This window comes from Myxocyprinus asiaticus, chromosome 47 (genome assembly GCF_019703515.2).
Source record: "Myxocyprinus asiaticus isolate MX2 ecotype Aquarium Trade chromosome 47, UBuf_Myxa_2, whole genome shotgun sequence".
Taxonomy (NCBI): Eukaryota; Metazoa; Chordata; class Actinopteri; order Cypriniformes; family Catostomidae; genus Myxocyprinus; species Myxocyprinus asiaticus.
Genome location: NC_059390.1, coordinates 2,278,434 through 2,297,316, shown reverse-complemented (window position 1 = coordinate 2,297,316; position 18,883 = coordinate 2,278,434). Strand labels below are relative to the sequence as shown.

Here is an 18,883-nt window from a genome sequence, read left to right as displayed (position 1 = left end):
TACAGTATAGTATGGCAAAAGCAGTATGGCAAATGAGCTGGGTTAAAAAAATAAAATAAAAAAAATAAATAAAAAGCACTTTGATTTGATTTTCTCTCAAATCACTAAATAGCAACAAAAACTACCTAAAAAGTTTGTCACTGCAAAACTTTCCTGATCCATGAGATCATGGTGTGCAATCATGTCCAAAGCTTGATTTTCATCCAACACTGAATAATTTTTGAATTTGGAAATTTCTGTAAATTTCTGAAATTATCAGATTTATTTTTAAAACAAAATACTTGTTATTTTTAAGGTGATTGAATCAGAAGTTTTTCAATAACTGTCCAATAAGTGAAAGAATTTGGTTTATTAATCTTGATTAATGTTCCACATTTACTAAATCATTTTTAAAATCAGAAGTTGCATTTGTTAACATTAGTTAATGCACTATGAACTAACATGAACAATAAACAATTGTATTTGTATTAACTAACATTAACAAAGATTAATGAATGCTGTATATATATATAGTTAATTGTTTGTTCACGATGTCTAATGCATTAATGTTAAAAAATTGAACCTTACTGTAAAGTGTTACCAAATATGTGCATTTCCTCTTGGGCTAAAAATGAGACCCATACATGCTCTTGACAGGTTTCATAAGATTCACCCTAATTTTAACTGAAATAAACATCTGCATTATTTTAATAATAAAGCTGTTTTCATAAAAACAGTAATAGAAGACACAAGAGGGCGCTAGATTCCTAATTCTAGATGATTGAACACCTGTCCCGTACAGGTGAGAGCTGTATCATTACTGACAGTTTATAAAGTGCTAATTCTCCTCTGATCCGCTATTCTTAGTTATAAACAACATCGCTTGATTTAGTAGGCTATTATTCGTTTATAGCTCTTTTATTACAAAAGCTGAAACCCTTTTTTTCTCTCTCTGACAGACTAACAAGTCATTATTGAATGCATGTGACTCTCACTCTAGTCATGTAGTTATTACATATGCAGTGATGATGATGATGATGATGATGATGATGATGAAACCCGAACCTTCATCCTCGCACTGAAGGAGGAGTCTCTCTGAACTGAAACGACACTCGGGTGATTCGCATAATGTGGCGAGCTGTTGCAGAATGTTTGGGTGAGTTTTCTTGTACTTTATTCTTTATAATCTGTGGATGAAGTACACCTCTGTAAATGTTTGATTAGTTATAAATGATTAAGTTATGAGTTTGTCACTTTCTGAAATATTATTAAACAGAATGACGTTTTTAAATCATAGTAAAGTTATCAAAGCTAAAACAACACAAATGGAAGTTTGAGAATTGTGAACAATTAATATTAAACACGTGTTTATTTATATTTGAGCTGCACACTCTCAGTTCTCTCAATCAACTTCATGATGTACATCCCGAGGTGCTTTTAAACTCTACTGAAGGAATTTCTTCCTGCCCAGCCAACACAGAACGTTCCCTTAACGTTAGCATAAGGTTCCCGTTTGGTTATTTTTTGGGGAACCAATTCCTAACGTTCTAGGAACGTTCTCTTTAGGTTATAGGCCTTATAGATATATATATAATTATTTTTTTAAATCATAAACTAATGTTCCCAGAATGTTGCTGGGAGGTTTTATGAGGCAACCTTCGAGAACATTTACAGAATGTTCTCTAATGGTTATTTTTAGGTTTTATTTTATAACATAAACTAATGTTACTAGAATGTTGCTGGGAGGTTTTACGGGACAACCTTTGAGAACTTTTACAGAACGTTCTCTAATGGTTATTTTTAGGTTTTATTTTATAACATAAATAATGTTACCAGAATGTTGCTGGGAGGTTTTATGGGACAACCTTTGAGAACGTTTACAGAACGTTCTCTAATGGTTATTTTTAGGTTTTATTTTATAACATAAACTAACGTTCCCAGAATGTTGCTGGGAGGTTTTACGGGACAACCTTTGAGAACTTTTACAGAACGTTCCCTAATGGTTATTTTTAGGTTTTATTTTATAACATAAACTAACGTTCCCAGAATGTTGCTGGGAGGTTTTATGAGGCAACCTTCAAGAACGTTTACAGAATGTTCTCTAATGGTTATTTTTAGGTTTTATTTTATAACATAAACTAACGTTCCCAGAATGTTGCTGGGAGGTTTTATGAGGCAACCTTCGAGAATGTTTACAGAATATTCTCTAATGGTTATTTTAGGTTTTATTTTATAACATAAACTAACATTCCCAGAATGTTGCTGGGAGGTTTTATGAGGCAACCTTCGAGAACGTTTACAGAATGTTCTCTAATGGTTATTTTTAGGTTTTATTTTATAACATAAACTAATGTTCCCAGAATGTTGCTGGGAGGTTTTATGAGGCAACCTTCGAGAATGTTTACAGAATATTCTCTAATGGTTATTTTAGGTTTTATTTTATAACATAAACTAATGTTACTAGAATGTTGCTGGGAGGTTTTACGGGACAACCTTTGAGAACTTTTACAGAACGTTCTCTAATGGTTATTTTTAGGTTTTATTTTATAACATAAATAATGTTACCAGAATGTTGCTGGGAGGTTTTATGGGACAACCTTTGAGAACGTTTACAGAACGTTCTCTAATGGTTATTTTTAGGTTTTATTTTATAACATAAACTAACGTTCCCAGAATGTTGCTGGGAGGTTTTATGAGGCAACCTTCGAGAACTTTTACAGAACGTTCCCTAATGGTTATTTTTAGGTTTTATTTTATAACATAAACTAATGTTCCCAGAATGTTGCTGGGAGGTTTTATGAGGCAACCTTCGAGAACGTTTACAGAATGTTCTCTAATGGTTATTTTTAGGTTTTATTTTATAACATAAACTAATGTTCCCAGAATGTTGCTGGGAGGTTTTATGAGGCAACCTTCAAGAACGTTTACAGAATGTTCTCTAATGGTTATTTTTAGGTTTTATTTTATAACATAAACTAATGTTCCCAGAATGTTGCTGGGAGGTTTTATGGGACAACCTTCGAGAACGTTTACAGAACATTCTCTAATGGTTATTTTTAGGTTTTATTTTATAACAAAAACTAACATTCCCAGAATGTTGCTGGGAGGTTTTATGGGACAACCTTTGAGAACTTTTACAGAACGTTCTCTAATGGTTATTTTTAGGTTTTATTTTATCACATAAACTAACGTTCCCAGAATGTTGCTGGGAGGTTTTATGGGACAACCTTTGAGAACTTTTACAGAACGTTCTCTAATGGTTATTTTTAGGTTTTATTTTATAACATAAACTAATGTTCCCAGAATGTTGCTGGGAGGTTTTATGAGGCAACCTTCGAGAACGTTTACAGAATGTTCTCTAATGGTTATTTTTAGGTTTTATTTTATAACATAAACTAACTTTCCCAGAATGTTGCTGGGAGGTTTTATGAGGCAACCTTCGAGAACGTTTACAGAATGTTCTGTAATGGTTATTTTTAGGTTTTATTTTATAACATAAACTAACGTTCCCAGAATGTTGCTGGGAGGTTTTATGAGGCAACCTTCGAGAATGTTTACAGAATGTTCTCTAATGGTTATTTTTAGGTTTTATTTTATAACATAAACTAATGTTACCAGAATGTTGCTGGGAGGTTTTACAGGACAACCTTCGAGAACGTTTACAGAATGTTCTCTAATGGTTATTTTTAGGTTTTATTTTATAACATAAACTAATGTTACCAGAATGTTGCTGGGAGGTTTTACGGGACAACCTTCAAGAACGTTTACAGAATGTTCTCTAATGGTTATTTTTAGGTTTTATTTTATAACATAAACTAATGTTACCAGAATGTTGCTGGGAGGTTTTACGGGACAACCTTCAAGAACGTTTACAGAATGTTCTCTAATGGTTATTTTTAGGTTTTATTTTATAACATAAACTAATGTTACCAGAATGTTGCTGGGAGGTTTTACGGGACAACCTTCAAGAACGTTTACAGAATGTTCTCTAATGGTTATTTTTAGGTTTTATTTTATAACAAACTAATGTTCCCAGAATGTTGCTGGGAGGTTTTATGAGGCAACCTTCGAGAACATTTACAGAACGTTCTCTAATGGTTATTTTTAGGTTTTATTTGTATAACCAAAAACTAACATTCCCAGAATGTTGCTGGGAGGTTTTACGGGACAACCTTCAAGAACTTTACAAAATGTTCTCTAATGGTTATTTTTAGGTTTTATTTTATAACATAAACTAATGTTACCAGAATGTTGCTGGGAGGTTTTATGAGGCAACCTTCGAGAACTTTTACAGAACATTCTCTAATGTTTTAGATTTTATTTTTCATTCACATTTTTCATGATAATATATTTGATTATTTTTCATAAACGTTGCAGAGAGGTTGATAGACAACAATGACTGACATTAGTGCAATATAGCATTTAATTAAATGTAGAAAAAAGATGAGAGTAAATGGGATTTTAATGCATTAAAATGAACAGATGACAAAAGCAGTCAAGAATCATATATTTGTTGACTGCTTTTTCTAAACATAAATTTAAATATATAACTAAATTAAATTTTAGTTTTATAAAGAAATGCATATACACAATTTATGTTTGTCTACAAAACAAATTTTAAGCAATGAAGCTCAAACCTTTAGATCAAAAGGATTTTGGCAGCATAAGAAACATAAAATCAGTCAAGTGTGTCCAGACTTTTGACTGGAGGTGCAAGTAAATATATTCTATGCATGTATATTTTGAAGTGAATGTTTGTAGGTAATTACTCATAATAGGTGTAATGAGGGAGTGTGTTATGGGGAGTTGAGAGGGTGGATCAGAACAGCTGTACAAGAATATTCTACAGTGATCTGAGACCAGCAGTTCTGTACATAAAATCTGTTTCAAAATGATATACTCTGTTTTCCAGGTGTGTGTGGATGATGTGAGACTGGTCAGTCGTGTGTGTGGAAATGTTTGGATCATTTCACATGACCCCTGACCTTTACTGCTTGACCCTTTCATATGACGTCGTGCTCTTGATGCTGTAGTCATGGATGTTCATGTGCACAACAGTCGGACGGTTCACTATAGGCTGAAGAATACTCCTACTGTAAGTATTTAAATACCACACACACACACACACTGGGCAGAGAGAACCAGTCGTTCAGCTAGGACTATGACAGGACAGTTATTGTATTCGGCTGCGTTCAGACAGGTGTGGCCACTCTGAGCTGTGTGTGTGTGTGTGTGTGTGTGTTAGAGAGAGAGTCACACTCAGTGTTTCATACACTGAACTCTGACAGAGGACCGGGATTCTGTAGGAAAGACAAGAATGCAGTCGAACAGCATGTGGAACATGAACTCTTTCAGTTGTCTTTTATACAACAACAGGAAGTTCATTCTGCAATGACAGTCATTTTAACAAAACATTTGAAGATCATTTTATTACTAAGGCTGTCGATTTAACACGTTAATTTGGTGCCATTAATTGTATCAAAAAATAACTTAAATAAATCCGCAATTAATCATGCCCCCTGACTATATATATATATATATATATATATATATATTCTGTAATAATACAGCAGGGGGCAGTCAGCGCAGCTCCAGCTGTACAGGCAACAAAGACAGCTGGACGGAGCAGAGTGCAGGAGTCTAGAGACCCGCTCTTTAAAGTTCAAAACTACATTAACACAGCATTTCTAAAAATGTTTATGGTTCGAGATGCTGACAACCAGTGGAACATGATGCAACCACATTGAGACGTTTCAAAAGCGTCCGTCCGACACGTACAGCCAACATGAGGAACGCAAGAATGTATCCTGTGAGAACAGCCCAAGTAGCCATATGCTTATGTTCTATGATATGGAAACGCATGTAAAGCCACTTTTCGTAATGTCTAATCAATGCTTTAATGTAATATCTTTAAATTATCAGAATTTATATATATATATATATATATATATACAGTATTTCATTTATGATCATTTTGATTGAGTCAATGATGTGATGCAAATGTTTTTGTCCACATATTTAAAACTATTCAAAAATACATTAAAAAAAATGTGATTACTTGAAAACACCTCTTTTATGACGAGCATTTTTTATATTTATTTCTGGGGTTTAAAGTAAAAAAAATGTCTTGTGGTGTAACTGTTCAGAGACCATAAAAAAGCAATTGTTTCTAATATTAATATTTGAATAACTTTTGTCCACCAAATCAAAGTCAGTAGGTGTTTAGCTATTTTTGTTGTTTATGTTGACAAAAACCATAAAACAGAGAGGAGCCCTTTAGATCCTCAAGACTGAGCGTGACATTTTTATGAAAAGGCACATTTTGTTCAGGTCATTTGGAGTAACCCTGAGAAAACCTATTGATATTCTTGACTCAAAAATGCATGATATTCCTAAAAAATACTTTTACCTTGAAAAATGTGCTTGAAAACGTTTTTTTTATTTTTTATTAATGATTAAGTCAAGGTGGAAGGGAAGTATTTTAATAATCCCCAGCAGAAAAATATATAAAAATGACTTAAATTCAGAAATTGAAGACAGGTGGATTCAAGTAATTTGTTTGTGTAAATTGCATTTTTAACATTTATTTTTGAAAAACTTCATAGATCTAGACCAAAAAATGACCATCACATCATTAATCGAAATATTAATATAAACAATTAATTCGGTTAAATTCAGCATATGAAAAAATTAGAATTGATTGACAGCCCTGTCTATTACCATTATTGGCTTTCACTAATATTTTGGGTTAGTAAATTGATCCAAATCCTAAACTTTGGTGCACGAATGTCCTAGTAGTAGTCCTATATGGAATTTCAGCCTTTTGCTTTAATGACAGCATGACCTCAAGCTGGGCAAAACCTGATGATATGTTATCCATTATGATTGGAGAATGTTCCAGAGCATCTTGTGTTCTTCAGCTGAAGTAAAGAAATCTGACCATCTGTCCAAAGGAGTTAACACGGTAAAAGTCACGAATTAACTTTGATTAGTGACTCAGACTTTAAATGTTTCAAATAGGGCTGTCATTATCGAATATTTTGGTATATTTGGAATATTTCGAGTAATCGAATGATTATTCTGAGGATTAATCAAGTAATCAGGGAAATTATTTAATAACTCTGATTGCATGAAGGTGTCGAGATGAAGTCACATTTGGCTAAAATGCATTCAGTAGCCTAAGTTTTAACACACTCTACGATTGAATAACAACATCAAAACAATTGTGCAAACCATGTCTAAAGCCAACAGACACCCAAAGCAGATCTATAATATAACAAAATAAAATCTAATTCAAGCTGACAGAGATTGGCATCTCCAGGTGTGCCCACCCTTTTTAAAAAGCAATATCTACTTTTTCTAACAATGTTTTTATTTTTTATATATATATAACTATTTCAACATGATCTACCCATTTCAGTTTATAACTCAAATATGGGAAAACAAGCCATGAAAATAACCAATCTTGTTTATTGAGGATGCGCTTTAGCCTATTCATGGTTAAACTATTTTATGGAGATATAAAAGCCATTTTATTTGGTTTGTTTGTTTTTTAATCTGGACGCGCAGCACCACAAATCACAGGCAGTGAACTTACCACGTGTGTCCGGTGGGTCAGTGAAAATTGGGTGTTATTTTTTAGTTCTGTTGCTTGCTTTAGTGAAGGTCCTGCATTGTTTCAAATGCTTCGTCACTTCCGCCTTAGTTTTGATTTGTTGAATCTGCAATTTTGTAAATCGAGGAATTCTTTTAATCGAGTAATCGAATTAGAGTAATTGTGACAGCCGTAGTTTCAAAATCTAAAACTTTGGTTATTTCCAGGTTTACATGATGATGATAATAATAATAATAATAATAATCCCGGATTTTCAGTGACATATCCCAATGTATGGACATATAGGTATATGTAAAGAATGAATGTCAAGTAAAATGGTAAATACTCCGCAAGCAACCACCCAAAATACTATAGCAACTGCACAGCAACAAACTAAAAACCACTCAGCAAATGCCCTGGCGACCACCCACAACACCCTAGAATTGTGGTGGCGACTTCTGCATGGGCAAACCTCTCGCATGCTCTTCAGCAAATGTAAAAATGTATTTCAAATTCTGTTATACGCCACTGAATGTTCAGAGAATCTGTCCGTCTCTGTTACAAACACACAGCACTATTTCATCATGGCATTATTGTGCAGCTTGTAATTTGATAACTGCTGTACCTTTTTAAACAAGAGTCTCAAACGACCCATCAGCTGCTCTGTACACAATGATGAGTAGAGCAGTCTGTTTGTCCCTCTCTAAAAGTCCAATGGCTCAAACTACAACCAACCCTCAATGTGTTGTGTGTGTGTGTGTGTGTGTGAGCTGGGTGGACATCCATTAGTGGGGTCGTTGAGGATGAAGGGTGTATACACTGGGGCGATGAACAAGTAGCCCATTGTTCACATGCACGCACACCTGAGAGAGAAGGGTGCTTTCTAGATGAGTAGATGCTGTGTTCACAAGTTTGAACTGGGAGAGGCGCCACCCTCAACACCATCCATGAGATGAGCTTACAGAAACTTTCCCAGTCCTTTGCCCTAATGCACATATTTAAAAACAGAAACCTCTCAAAATCCCTCTCTGGCACCGTTTACACCTGGTATTAACCACTGTTTGAATTTCTTTCATCTGTGCAACACAAGAAGAGATTTTAGGTAGATTGTTAGCCTCAGTCACCATTCACTTACCTTGTAAGGAAAAAAGTTGCAATGAATTCAATTGACTTATCATTTTTAGGTAAACTATCCTAGTGATATCCCATTTCAAACGCAGATCACCCGAAATGCTTATAATAGGTTTAAACGGAGCTTCTCTTTCTCTCTTTCTAGGAACAAGATGATCTACAGTTCCTCAGTCTTGAGGAACGGGAGTGTATTTTGTTCTTCGAGGAAACCATTGGCACGCTAGAGGAGGAGCTAGAAGATGAGGGGGCGAGAATATCCGCACGTAGCCACACACCTGCGGAGGTGCATCCAGTGCCCATTACAGTCCAACCTCCCAGCCCTGGAGATCATGACATCATTGACCTGGTGCACCCCATGCCTGAGCCCAGCAAGCATACAGACACACTGCCCACCATGCCAGGTACCCCAGAATAGCACATATGCTGATCACAGACTATCTACTTGAATGGTGAAAGACCAAAATGTCCAAAACTGTCTGTGAAACTTAACATTTCAATAACATACGCAACATACAACAATGGGATCATCTGTTTTGCTTCATGAGTTTAGATCTGTGACATGCTGTCAGTTACCATAGAAAATAATGTTTTCTTGTCCCTTAGTTTTTCAAAAAAAAACTAAAAATGTATGTAATGCACTTATAAGGGAAGTCTATGGGGCGAGGCATGGCACCAGAACAAATGTTAAAATACACACTGTTCTAAAAGTATAGTAAACTAGAAGTTCATCTAGAACAGTAGTTTCACAGCTAAAATGTCGATTAACATTTTTCCTGTTAGTACAAGTTAATATGAAAATACAACTTCCATTGAAGTTTGAGTAATCCAGTATTTTGCAGAAGGGGGTAAAAAATTAGGAGCAAAACTTCAGAGATTAACATAATCATTTGTATGTATTTCTTTAATCTGACAAAGAAAATGATCAAAAACTAAATTCTGAGCCTGAGACCTCTGGTTAAGTTCTGGAACAATATCCAAAACCTTAATTCATGGTTGGAGACCAAATTAAATATTTGTTCTTGAATTGTTGGAAATCCATTAATTGTAACTGTGAACATGTTTGCTTTCTCAGATTTCCAAGAGCTGGTTGTAGCCCCAGAGACCCATTTTGAGGTGAAGGCCAAGCATAACCCCATGGAGAATTCCCCCCCAGAGCTGCCCATCGCTGCCCCTGTGCCCGAGGAGAGTGCACACCAACCCCCACTCAGTTCTGTTCCCACCCCTGTAATCATCGCAGAGCACCAGGGTATGGGCGGGGCCTTATCGCTACCTTCAATGTTGAACCAGCGAAGACGCAGTCTGGAGTTACCACAAAACACCTCGGCCAAACACGGCCCTCCAACTCAAGCCAAGCCAATGCATCTCCCAGACAACATCAGCTTGATGCTTGGCAGCCGGGAACACATTCCCCATTCCATCGCCGCAGAAGCCGTCAGTGTGCAGGAGCGCCGGGCGCAGATGCTTGCCAACCTCCCTGGCTCCGCCCACCCTCTGGAGGGAGGAGAACCAGTCTGTGTCCGCAAACTTCCCATTCGGAGTGTGTCATTCCGAGATCCAATGCCTGAGAAGTCCAGGATGGAGGCGCTCTCAAAGCTTGGGCTCGTGAGGAACCGAGCACAATCGGTCATGCATCCATCTCCTAGGGACTCAAATGCAGAAGGCATCAGCTTTAAGACTAGCGCAACTACAGTTCAGATGACTTTCAAGAGTGATAATGCACCTATACACACCTGTAATGCTTCAAGTAGTGTTCATGCTCCAAACAATGCTAAAACTTCAAACACTTCCAGTAGTTTGAATGCCCGCAACATTGCTAATACTGCAAACCCCACAACAAATAAGACCAGTAACCACACTGTTACCAGTACAGTGAACATCATTGCTGATGTCCCCACTATGACCCATGGCATGGACACCACGGATCACTGTCAAACCAACACTGTTACTAAACAGGACAATTCTAGTCCCTCACCAGCGCTAACGAGTGCTGAGGTCACACACAGTGATTTCAACAGTTATGGTGGTAAGAGTATCACCTTGAACCCCACATTGTCCTTTAGGGCTGAGTATATCCCACCTCAAAGTGCCACAGCCATTTCCTTGCCCAAAACAGAAGCTCAAGAGGTCCAGCTCAACAGCTTTGGTGGTTGGTCCAGAGTCATGAATCCATCCGTTGCGCACAGAGACGAGACAAAACATGGATATAGCAGCTACAATCACTCACCGCCTAGCCACATCAGCCACCTAAATAACCATGGAGCCCAATCAAAGACCTTCTCGTCTGTAAAAGAAGACTACTTGGCTGTGAGCTCGCACCCTATAAGAAGGACCACTGACGAAGATGTATCTACAATAAAAGTGACCTCCTCACACTCAGAAGCACCTTTCCATCCAGCTGTGACCAGACAACCTCCCACTCCAGCTCCAAAACCACCTCAGCACTCAAATCCTCTGAGTCTCTCTAGGCTGAGACCCAGTCCTCCGTCCCCAGAGTTACACCACAAACCTTCGCCAAAGTCGTCCTTTCGATCACAGGGAATAACAGTCCAGTTCTCTGGGAAAGGAGCCACGGATGAAGCCAGACGTGATGCGCTACGCAAACTTGGACTGCTGAGGGATACATCTTAAAGGTTCACAAACACAGAATAGACTACAATATTTCGGTGTGGTGAAGACTCTATAAATAATTAAATTGATCATATTTACATATACATACACCAACTTGTATGTTGTTGCATTACTAGCATTACCTTGTTTGCAGGTTCAAAGTCCAGGAGTTCCTGTGAATGTTTAGGTGAATAGACAAGATTTATGACCAACTGTTGGACAGCAGTGAGCCTTGTTGATTGAATTTCAAGAACTCTAGGGAAAAATCAAGACTAATAGGCATGTCTTGTTTGGTGTGTGCTTGTTTTCCATGCTGAGTACCACCAGATCAAGTGTCTTGCTTGATATGTGGAAGAAATCAAGGAGTTATTTTTTGGTTGGAGAAAGTTATCCATTAGCAGTCCCATTCATGTAAATGGCGGTTGCTTGGGGTGCCATCTTTCCTTCATGTGGACTCCTTCTTTTTGAGCCAATCACCTGAGCTGTAAATGCCATGTGACTGCTCAGTCTATAGTAGCACTCTTTGCAGCATACAGGGAAAAGCCAGGACATCTTTTTTGTACATTGTCCAAGAAATCAGGTCATTGGTGAAAAATCAACTGTAATGAGATATTTGCTACTAACATGTTGCTCAGAATACATCCATACTTCTTTTGGATGGCCATCTATAGAGGAATATGTTTTTTTTTTTGCCTGTTTAATATTGTAATTACTGCATCCACCAGTGGAGGGTAACTGTTGATGCTAATCGGGAAACCTTGACCCCTGACTAAAACAGAATTTACTGTTTGTTGTTGGCAATTTTGATGAAGTTTTAAGAAACAAATCCTGCAACTAAAGCTCATCTACATTGTCATTTGGCAGATGCATTTATCCAAAGTACAGGAATTAGACCCATGATTTTAGCATTGTTAGCACCATGCTCTACCAGTTGAGCTACAAGCACTTGTCTTGTTCTTGTTCTCAGCGAGTCATTTCTTTTGTCTGTTGTATGTTTCATGCCACGGCCATTCATTTTGAGTGACGAATATGCCAAGAAAACCATTCTCCGTGTGCATGCTCCAGTGGCTTGGTGGCAGAAACACAGTAACCAGGTCTGAGGTTCTAGTCCCTTGTTGCTGTTCTGTGCGAAGGCCAGAGAGTCTGCCCAGAAACACCAAGGGGATTATGGGTCTTGCTGAAACTCTTTTGCAACATTTTATATACTAACTATAAATATACCTGTAACCCCAATATTTGGGAAGGAATCCTCTATCAAGTTCCCCATATGCACCCAATTCTCATAGGACTCTGAGCATCTTTTACTAAATACTTGTAGCCTAACCATGGACGACATAAACTCTTTAAGTGCTTCAGAGAGATTGTTTCTAAAAGAGAAGCAAGTGGATTTCATGGGTCCGTCTGTGGTTTTAAATCACTGCTGTGATTGGCAGCGACTCACATTTAAAAGTTATCGCTTGCTTGGTTCAGAGGATACGAATCTTCACTCTTAGCTATTGAAGTGTTCTCTATGGCTTCAGAGATTTCTGATAACATATGCTCATGAGTGTTGACACTTTTAAAAGTAGCCGTGTATAATGAAAGAGCAAGTCACATTTTGTTTGTAACCAAGCTGAAGTTCTAGACCATGTTTGAGCAATTAAGTAGAGGTCAGTTTATAGAATGCATATGTACATTTACACTTAGGATATAGTTATAGTTGTACATTATACATGATACATTATTAGGATCATCTGGTGTAAAGAAGCCAGACCAATCACATTGGTTCTCTGCTAGATTACATAATACCTCACAGAGAAATCTCTTGCATATTGTCTTTTTAATATTGTGCACAGACTGATGTACAGCAGGCAGTTTTTAGGATAATACTGTATATTTATTCTGTTAATGTTGGGTGTTCGGGTGAAGTTTTCTAAATGATCCGAGTCCAGATCTTTCCAGTCTTTCTTTCTCTCCAAGCGTGCCTTTGCCTTGAGACCACAGAAGATCTCGTAAATGGAGTGGTTGTTAAAGTATAGTTCCTCCCACGCCAAACCACAGAGATCCAAATCTAGATGCTGCTGTGGGAATGGCAAATCTGGAGCACATGGGAACTAAACTGACCAGTGATCATTAACCAAATGCTTTTTACCTGTTTGTAATGAACCAATAGCTTTAGTTCAGTGTGTGTGTGTGTGTGTGTGTGTGTGTGTGTGTGTGTATATTTCAGTATGAATGAGTGTTAGTAAATGTAATAGGGTATGTTTGCCATTGTTGTTGAATAGTTTTTTTTTTGTTTGTTTTTTACACTCCGGTTTTTGCTTTAAATGAAGCAGTTATTGAAGGATGTAGAATGCATGTTGTGAATGCGTGACATACACAGTAAAAACCAAAAACCAAAAAAACATTTCTTTCCATCTCTTTGTGTACATGTGATTGTAAGTAAAAATCTATATTTTCCTCCAATGGTTATGATCTGTAACATTGTGTTGTTTCTGAATAAACACAATTTTAAACCCATCAGCGCCTTTCATGCACATCTGAGACAGTTCTGCAGCTCATGATTTGAACAAAGCAGTTTATTTGCACACCTGCACTTTTGATTTCGACTGAAAACAGGCACAGTTGGGTGTTTTTCCAGGTAGCGGATACATTAAGAGTTTTAGTTTTTTTAGGAACAGAATAAGTCACATTAAGCATTATTGTTCAGGCTCAAAACTCACAGAAACACCTTTGGCAGAGATGTTTAATCAGAAAACTAAGTGAACGAAAATATTAAGAAATTAATCTCTTCACAATTTGTTTTTAAATCACAAACTAACACAAAACAAAAAAGTTAAGAGCAAAAACTGCAGATTTAGCAATGACATTTACTTTTGTATTTTTGAGCACTTTGAGAAATTTAAAGAGACATCTGTAGCGAGCACTCTTCAGTTACATGCAGATCGGCCTTCAGATTGGAAACATATACCATGATCCTCTGTCTATAAGCACCTGATACCCCTCAGACAGAACTTACCTGTTTCGCCCACAGACGCATGTTTGTGTCCAGTTCTACCGCATTCTAAACTTAACATCATAACATCACCTGCTCTAGTAAGTGAGCTCATCCGCACACAGAGCTGACTCACAGCTGATGTGATGGGCAGAAAATAAGAGTGTTGACACTTGACAAAATGAGACACTTTCACAGTCACAAAGAATCACTTTACTGCATCAGCAAACTCATTAACGGCTGCCGTTCGCTCATGCGCATCGGGAAAGAGTTTCAGATGCTCAAGCGGTGACTGTGGGCCAGCTGAGGTTAAAGAGAACACCACCAGGAGAAAGAATAGAACAGATCAGATGAACCAACTCAAAGATGAGCTGAAGGTTTATCTGAAAAAACATGTTTTCCTTCATCAGAGTCTCTCAACGAACTCAATCAGTCAAATAAAATCACCTCCATTCTTTGTGAGTCCATACAGACACCTCAGTTCAGCATTGTGCGTGTGTTTGTGTGTGTGTGTGTGTGTGTGTGTGTGTGTGGGTGTGTGTCTCGGACTCTCCCTCCATCTACACCAGCTCATGGGTGGTCCTCTCTGATTGCCGTGGTGAGGCAAGAGGCAGTTGGGCGTGTCCATAATGTGTGGCTCTTCGTCCCAGATCAGGCGAGTCCAAAGTACTGCTCTGTCTGTCTCGCTCTCTTTGACTCATCATTTGCTCAGTCCGACATCATCAGCGTCTCCTAAAAAGACCAGGGTCAGGGGTCAGTGGGAGACCAGGATATGTTTGGAACAGAGCTAGTGTGTGTGTGTGTGTGTGTAAGTCAGACCTGCCGCCAGTTTTGAATATGAGGTCAGCATTGGGCGCTCCTTTTGGGTGCTGGTATCGCGGACGGCGCTCTCTGTTTGTGTTGGCGGGGGCGGGTCTCTGAGCAAGAGACTGCATCATCTCTGCAACAACAAGAAGAAGAAGAACAAACACTTAAAAACATCATGTAAACAATTCACTAGGAATGAATCACGCTGTTAATTTGCATGTGCGCTTGTTTGGCACCTGCTGAATGCAATTTGCACGGTGCAATTCCAAACTTAAGGGCCATTTGATCATTATTTCATGAATTACTGCTGGCATGATCAATAGCAAACGCACACAAACATCTCTTTAAATAAAATTCAGTTTACTGTCTGCTTTTCTTGGTCGGTAATTGCGTGATGTGAATTGCTCCAGGCAAATTGCACAGTTTTGTGAATAATACGCAACCTATAATGACCTTCATTTACATAGAAAAGTGGCGTGTTTAAGCAGAAAGGAATGACAATGCTGCAGCGCTGCTCAAGCGCTGATTGCACTTGCCTAAACTAGATTGCATGTGGTTAGTGAATAAGACTAACTACATACAATCTGTCAATCTAATAACACGCAAAAGTGGCGCAACAGTTTAGTGAATTCACCCCTCAGACTCCGTCTCACCCTGATAATCCTCCTGTTCCTGTCGTTCGTTGATGTCCAGCGTGAGTTTCTTCATGCGCATGCGCTCCTCTTGCTCGGCCTGCTGCTGATTGAAGTGATTAGCCGCCAGATGAGAAGACAGCGGCACATTCAAGATCTTAAACTGCACACAGAGAGACATTAGAACACATTAGGGCAGATTTCTCGATTTGGATTCACAAGCTCTCGATTCGATTCTGATTTGATATCACAATGGATAAGTGCTCTGCTCTGTCATCTCATTCAACGTGAATGATTCTCGATGTCTGTGGAGTTTTGAGTGGATGAGCGGTCAGATTTAAAGTATGCAGCTCGTCCACAGTAAGATTGCAGCCTTCAGCGGTTGAATAAATCACACTAGGACATGCCACGATTTTAATCTGATTAAATTGTCCATTTCAGTACAAAAGGAGTAACGGAGCACGCGTTCAAAATAAGCATGTGAGCATTTTAAATTTGTCGTGTGTCAGCTGGTACCGGAGAGTCGGTGGTATCGTTACATCTTTTTTATTTTAGTAATGACTTGGTACCGAATTACCTGCACTGCTGACAACACTAATTCTATTAATAAATAAGTTTAATGTTTACAGTTAAAGTCAGAAGTTTACATACACTTAGGTTGAAGTCATTTAAACTCATTTTTTAATAACTCCACAGATTTAATATTAGCAAACTATAGTTTTGGCAAGTCGTTTAGGACGTCTACTTTGTGCATGACGAGTAATTTTTCCAACAATTGTTTACAGTCAGATAGTCAATTAAAAGTGAAACAATATCACAATTCCAGTGGGTCAGAAGTTTACATACACTAAGTTAACTGTGCCTTTATGCAGCTTGGAAAATTCCAGAAAATGATGTCAAGCCTTTAGACAATTAGCTTCTGATAGGAGGTGTACTGAATTGAAGGTGTACCTGTGGATGTATTTTAAAGGCCTACCTTCAAACTCAGTGCCTCTTTGCTTGACATCATGGGAAAATCAAAAGAAAAAAAAATTGTGGACCTCCACAAGTCTGGTTCATACTTGGGAGCAATTTCCAAACACCTGAAGGTACCACGTTCATCTGTACAAACAATAGTATGCAAGTATAAACACCATGAGACCACACAGCCATCATACCGCTCAGGAAGGAGACGCATTCTGTCTCCTAGAGATGAACGTAGTTTGGTGATAAGTGCAAATCAATCCCAGAACAACAGCAAAGGACCTTGTGAAGATGCTGGAGGAAACAGGTAGACAAGTATCTATATCTACAGTAAAACGAGTCCTATATCGACATAACCTGAAAGGCTGCTCAGCAAGGAAGAAGCCACTGCTCCAAAACCGCCATAAAAAAGCCAGACTACAGTTTGCAAGTGCACATGGGGACAAAGATCTTACTTTTTGGAGAAATGTCCTCTGGTCTGATGAAACAAAAATTGAACTGTTTGGCCATAATGACCATCATTATGTTTGGAGGAAAAAGGATGAGGCTTGCAAGCCAAAGAACACCATCCCAACCGTGAAGCATGGGGGTGGCAGCATCATGTTGTGGGGGTGCTTTGCTGCAGGAGAGACTGGTGCACTTCACAAAATAGATGGCATCATGAGGAAGGAAAATTATGTGGATATATTGAAGCAATATCTCAAGACATCAGTCAGGAAGTTAAAGCTCGGTCGCAAATGGGTCTTCCAAATGGACAATGACCCCAAGCATACCTCCAAAGTTGTGACAAAATGGCTTAAGGACAACAAAATCAAGGTATTGGAGTGGCCATCACAAAGCCCTGACTTCTACCCGAAAGAAAATTTGTGGCCAGAACTGAAAAAGCGTGTGCAAGTAAGGAGACCTACACACCTGACTCAGTTACACCAGTTCTGTCTGGAGGAATGGGACAAAATTCCAGCAACTTATTGTGAGAAGCTTGTGGAAGGATACCCAAAACATTTGACCCAAGTTAAACAATTTAAAGGCAATGCTACCAAATACTAACAAAGTGTATGTAAACTTCTGACCCACTGGGAATGTGATGAAAGAAATAAAAGCTGAAATAAATCATTCTCTCTACTATTATTCTGACATTTCACATTCTTAAAATAAAGTAGTGATCCTAACTGACCTAAGACAGGGAATGTTTTCCACAATTAAATGTCAGGAATTGTGAAAAACTGAGTTTAAATGTATTTGGCTAAGGTATATGTAAACTTCTGATTTCAACAGTACATGCATAATTTATGTACTATAAAAGTATTTATATTGATTTGTTGAAAACATGCGAAAAATTGGTACTGTCTCTTTAAGAAAACCGGCAGTTCAGTAAAGAGTGTCTGTAAATGAGCGCATATTAATATGAGAGACTCTAATGGCTTTAACTTATCTGTGCTGTAAGTGATTAGAATTAAATGTTTATTTTTAGTTGTTTTTGATCAACAACTGACTGTGAAGAACAGAAAGGGGATTAAAAAAGAAATTATTCAATGACAAATGGATCTCGTCTTTGGAAACGGAACGAGTCAAAACAAACGGTTACTCTCAACAAAGGACCTCAGTGCTAATAACTTCACCACAATACTACACAATCACTGCAGCAAATCACAGATATTTTTAGTCGCATATTGTGAAATCTGGTTGCGAATGCAAGTGATTTCCTCTCAGTGTAGTAGAGGGTTGTACATTGAGTAAAAGATCGATTTTGGGATTTAAGAATCGATATCGAGATCGATCTAATGAAGTCCTACTACTCTTTTAAGAAATATTCCAGGTTCAATACAAGTTAAGCTCAATCGACAGCATTTGTGGCATAATACTGATTGCCACAAAAATGAATTTCGACTCGTCCTTCCTTTTTTTTTAAAAAAAAGCAAAAATCGGGGGCCTGAGTAGCTCAGCGAGTACTGACACTGACTACCACCCCTGGAATCGTGAGTTTGAATCCAGGGTGTGCTGAGTGACTCCAGCCAGGTATCCTAAGCAACCAAATTGGCCCGGTTGCTAGGGAGGGTAGAGTCACATGGGATAACCTCCTTGTGGTCGCTATAATGTGGTTCGCTCTCGGTGGGATGCATGGTGAGTTGTGTGTGGATGCCGCAGAGAATAACGTGAAGCCTCCACACGTGCTATGTCTCCACGTGACAAGATGTG

At 38.1% G+C, this 18,883-nt stretch overlaps 2 protein-coding genes across 3 annotated transcripts in view; one reads left to right on the top strand and one right to left on the bottom strand.

The window, feature by feature from the left end:
- Positions 1–1,101: 1,101 nt before the first annotated feature.
- Positions 1,102–13,810, top strand: LOC127436969 (uncharacterized). Of its 2 annotated transcripts, XM_051691517.1 has the most exons (5): positions 1,102–1,135; positions 4,892–5,074; positions 8,850–9,105; positions 9,777–11,367; positions 11,466–13,810. In XM_051691517.1, the coding sequence occupies exons 2-4, from the start codon at positions 5,015–5,017 to the stop codon at positions 11,330–11,332; spliced, it is 1,872 nt and encodes a 623-aa protein (XP_051547477.1). In that variant the 5' UTR covers positions 1,102–1,135; positions 4,892–5,014; the 3' UTR covers positions 11,333–11,367; positions 11,466–13,810. The 2 variants fall into 2 exon arrangements, with proteins under 2 accessions (XP_051547477.1, XP_051547476.1); XM_051691516.1 differs by having other exon boundaries at positions 9,777–13,810.
- A 41-nt stretch (positions 13,811–13,851) lies between these two features.
- LOC127436967 (regulator of nonsense transcripts 2-like) overlaps positions 13,852–18,883 on the bottom strand; it is a 31,998-nt gene continuing 26,966 nt past the window's right edge. The window contains exons 20-22 of the mRNA XM_051691512.1: positions 15,746–15,887; positions 15,105–15,225; positions 13,852–15,017 (exon numbers count right to left, since the gene is read on the bottom strand). Coding sequence (XP_051547472.1) covers positions 15,008–15,017; positions 15,105–15,225; positions 15,746–15,887 — 273 coding nt within the window. The 3' untranslated portion in view covers positions 13,852–15,007. The remainder of the gene's footprint in view (positions 15,018–15,104; positions 15,226–15,745; positions 15,888–18,883) is intronic.

Bases quoted from the DNA above. Each gene is read 5' to 3' on its own strand.
- LOC127436969 (XM_051691517.1), top strand. From the start codon at position 5,015: ATGGATGTTCATGTGCACAACAGTCGGACGGTTCACTATAGGCTGAAG. The intron at 5,075-8,849 runs GTAAGTATTTAA...CTCTCTTTCTAG, and splicing joins GGCTGAAGAATACTCCTACT to GAACAAGATGATCTACAGTT. The intron at 9,106-9,776 runs GTACCCCAGAAT...TTGCTTTCTCAG, and splicing joins CACACTGCCCACCATGCCAG to ATTTCCAAGAGCTGGTTGTA.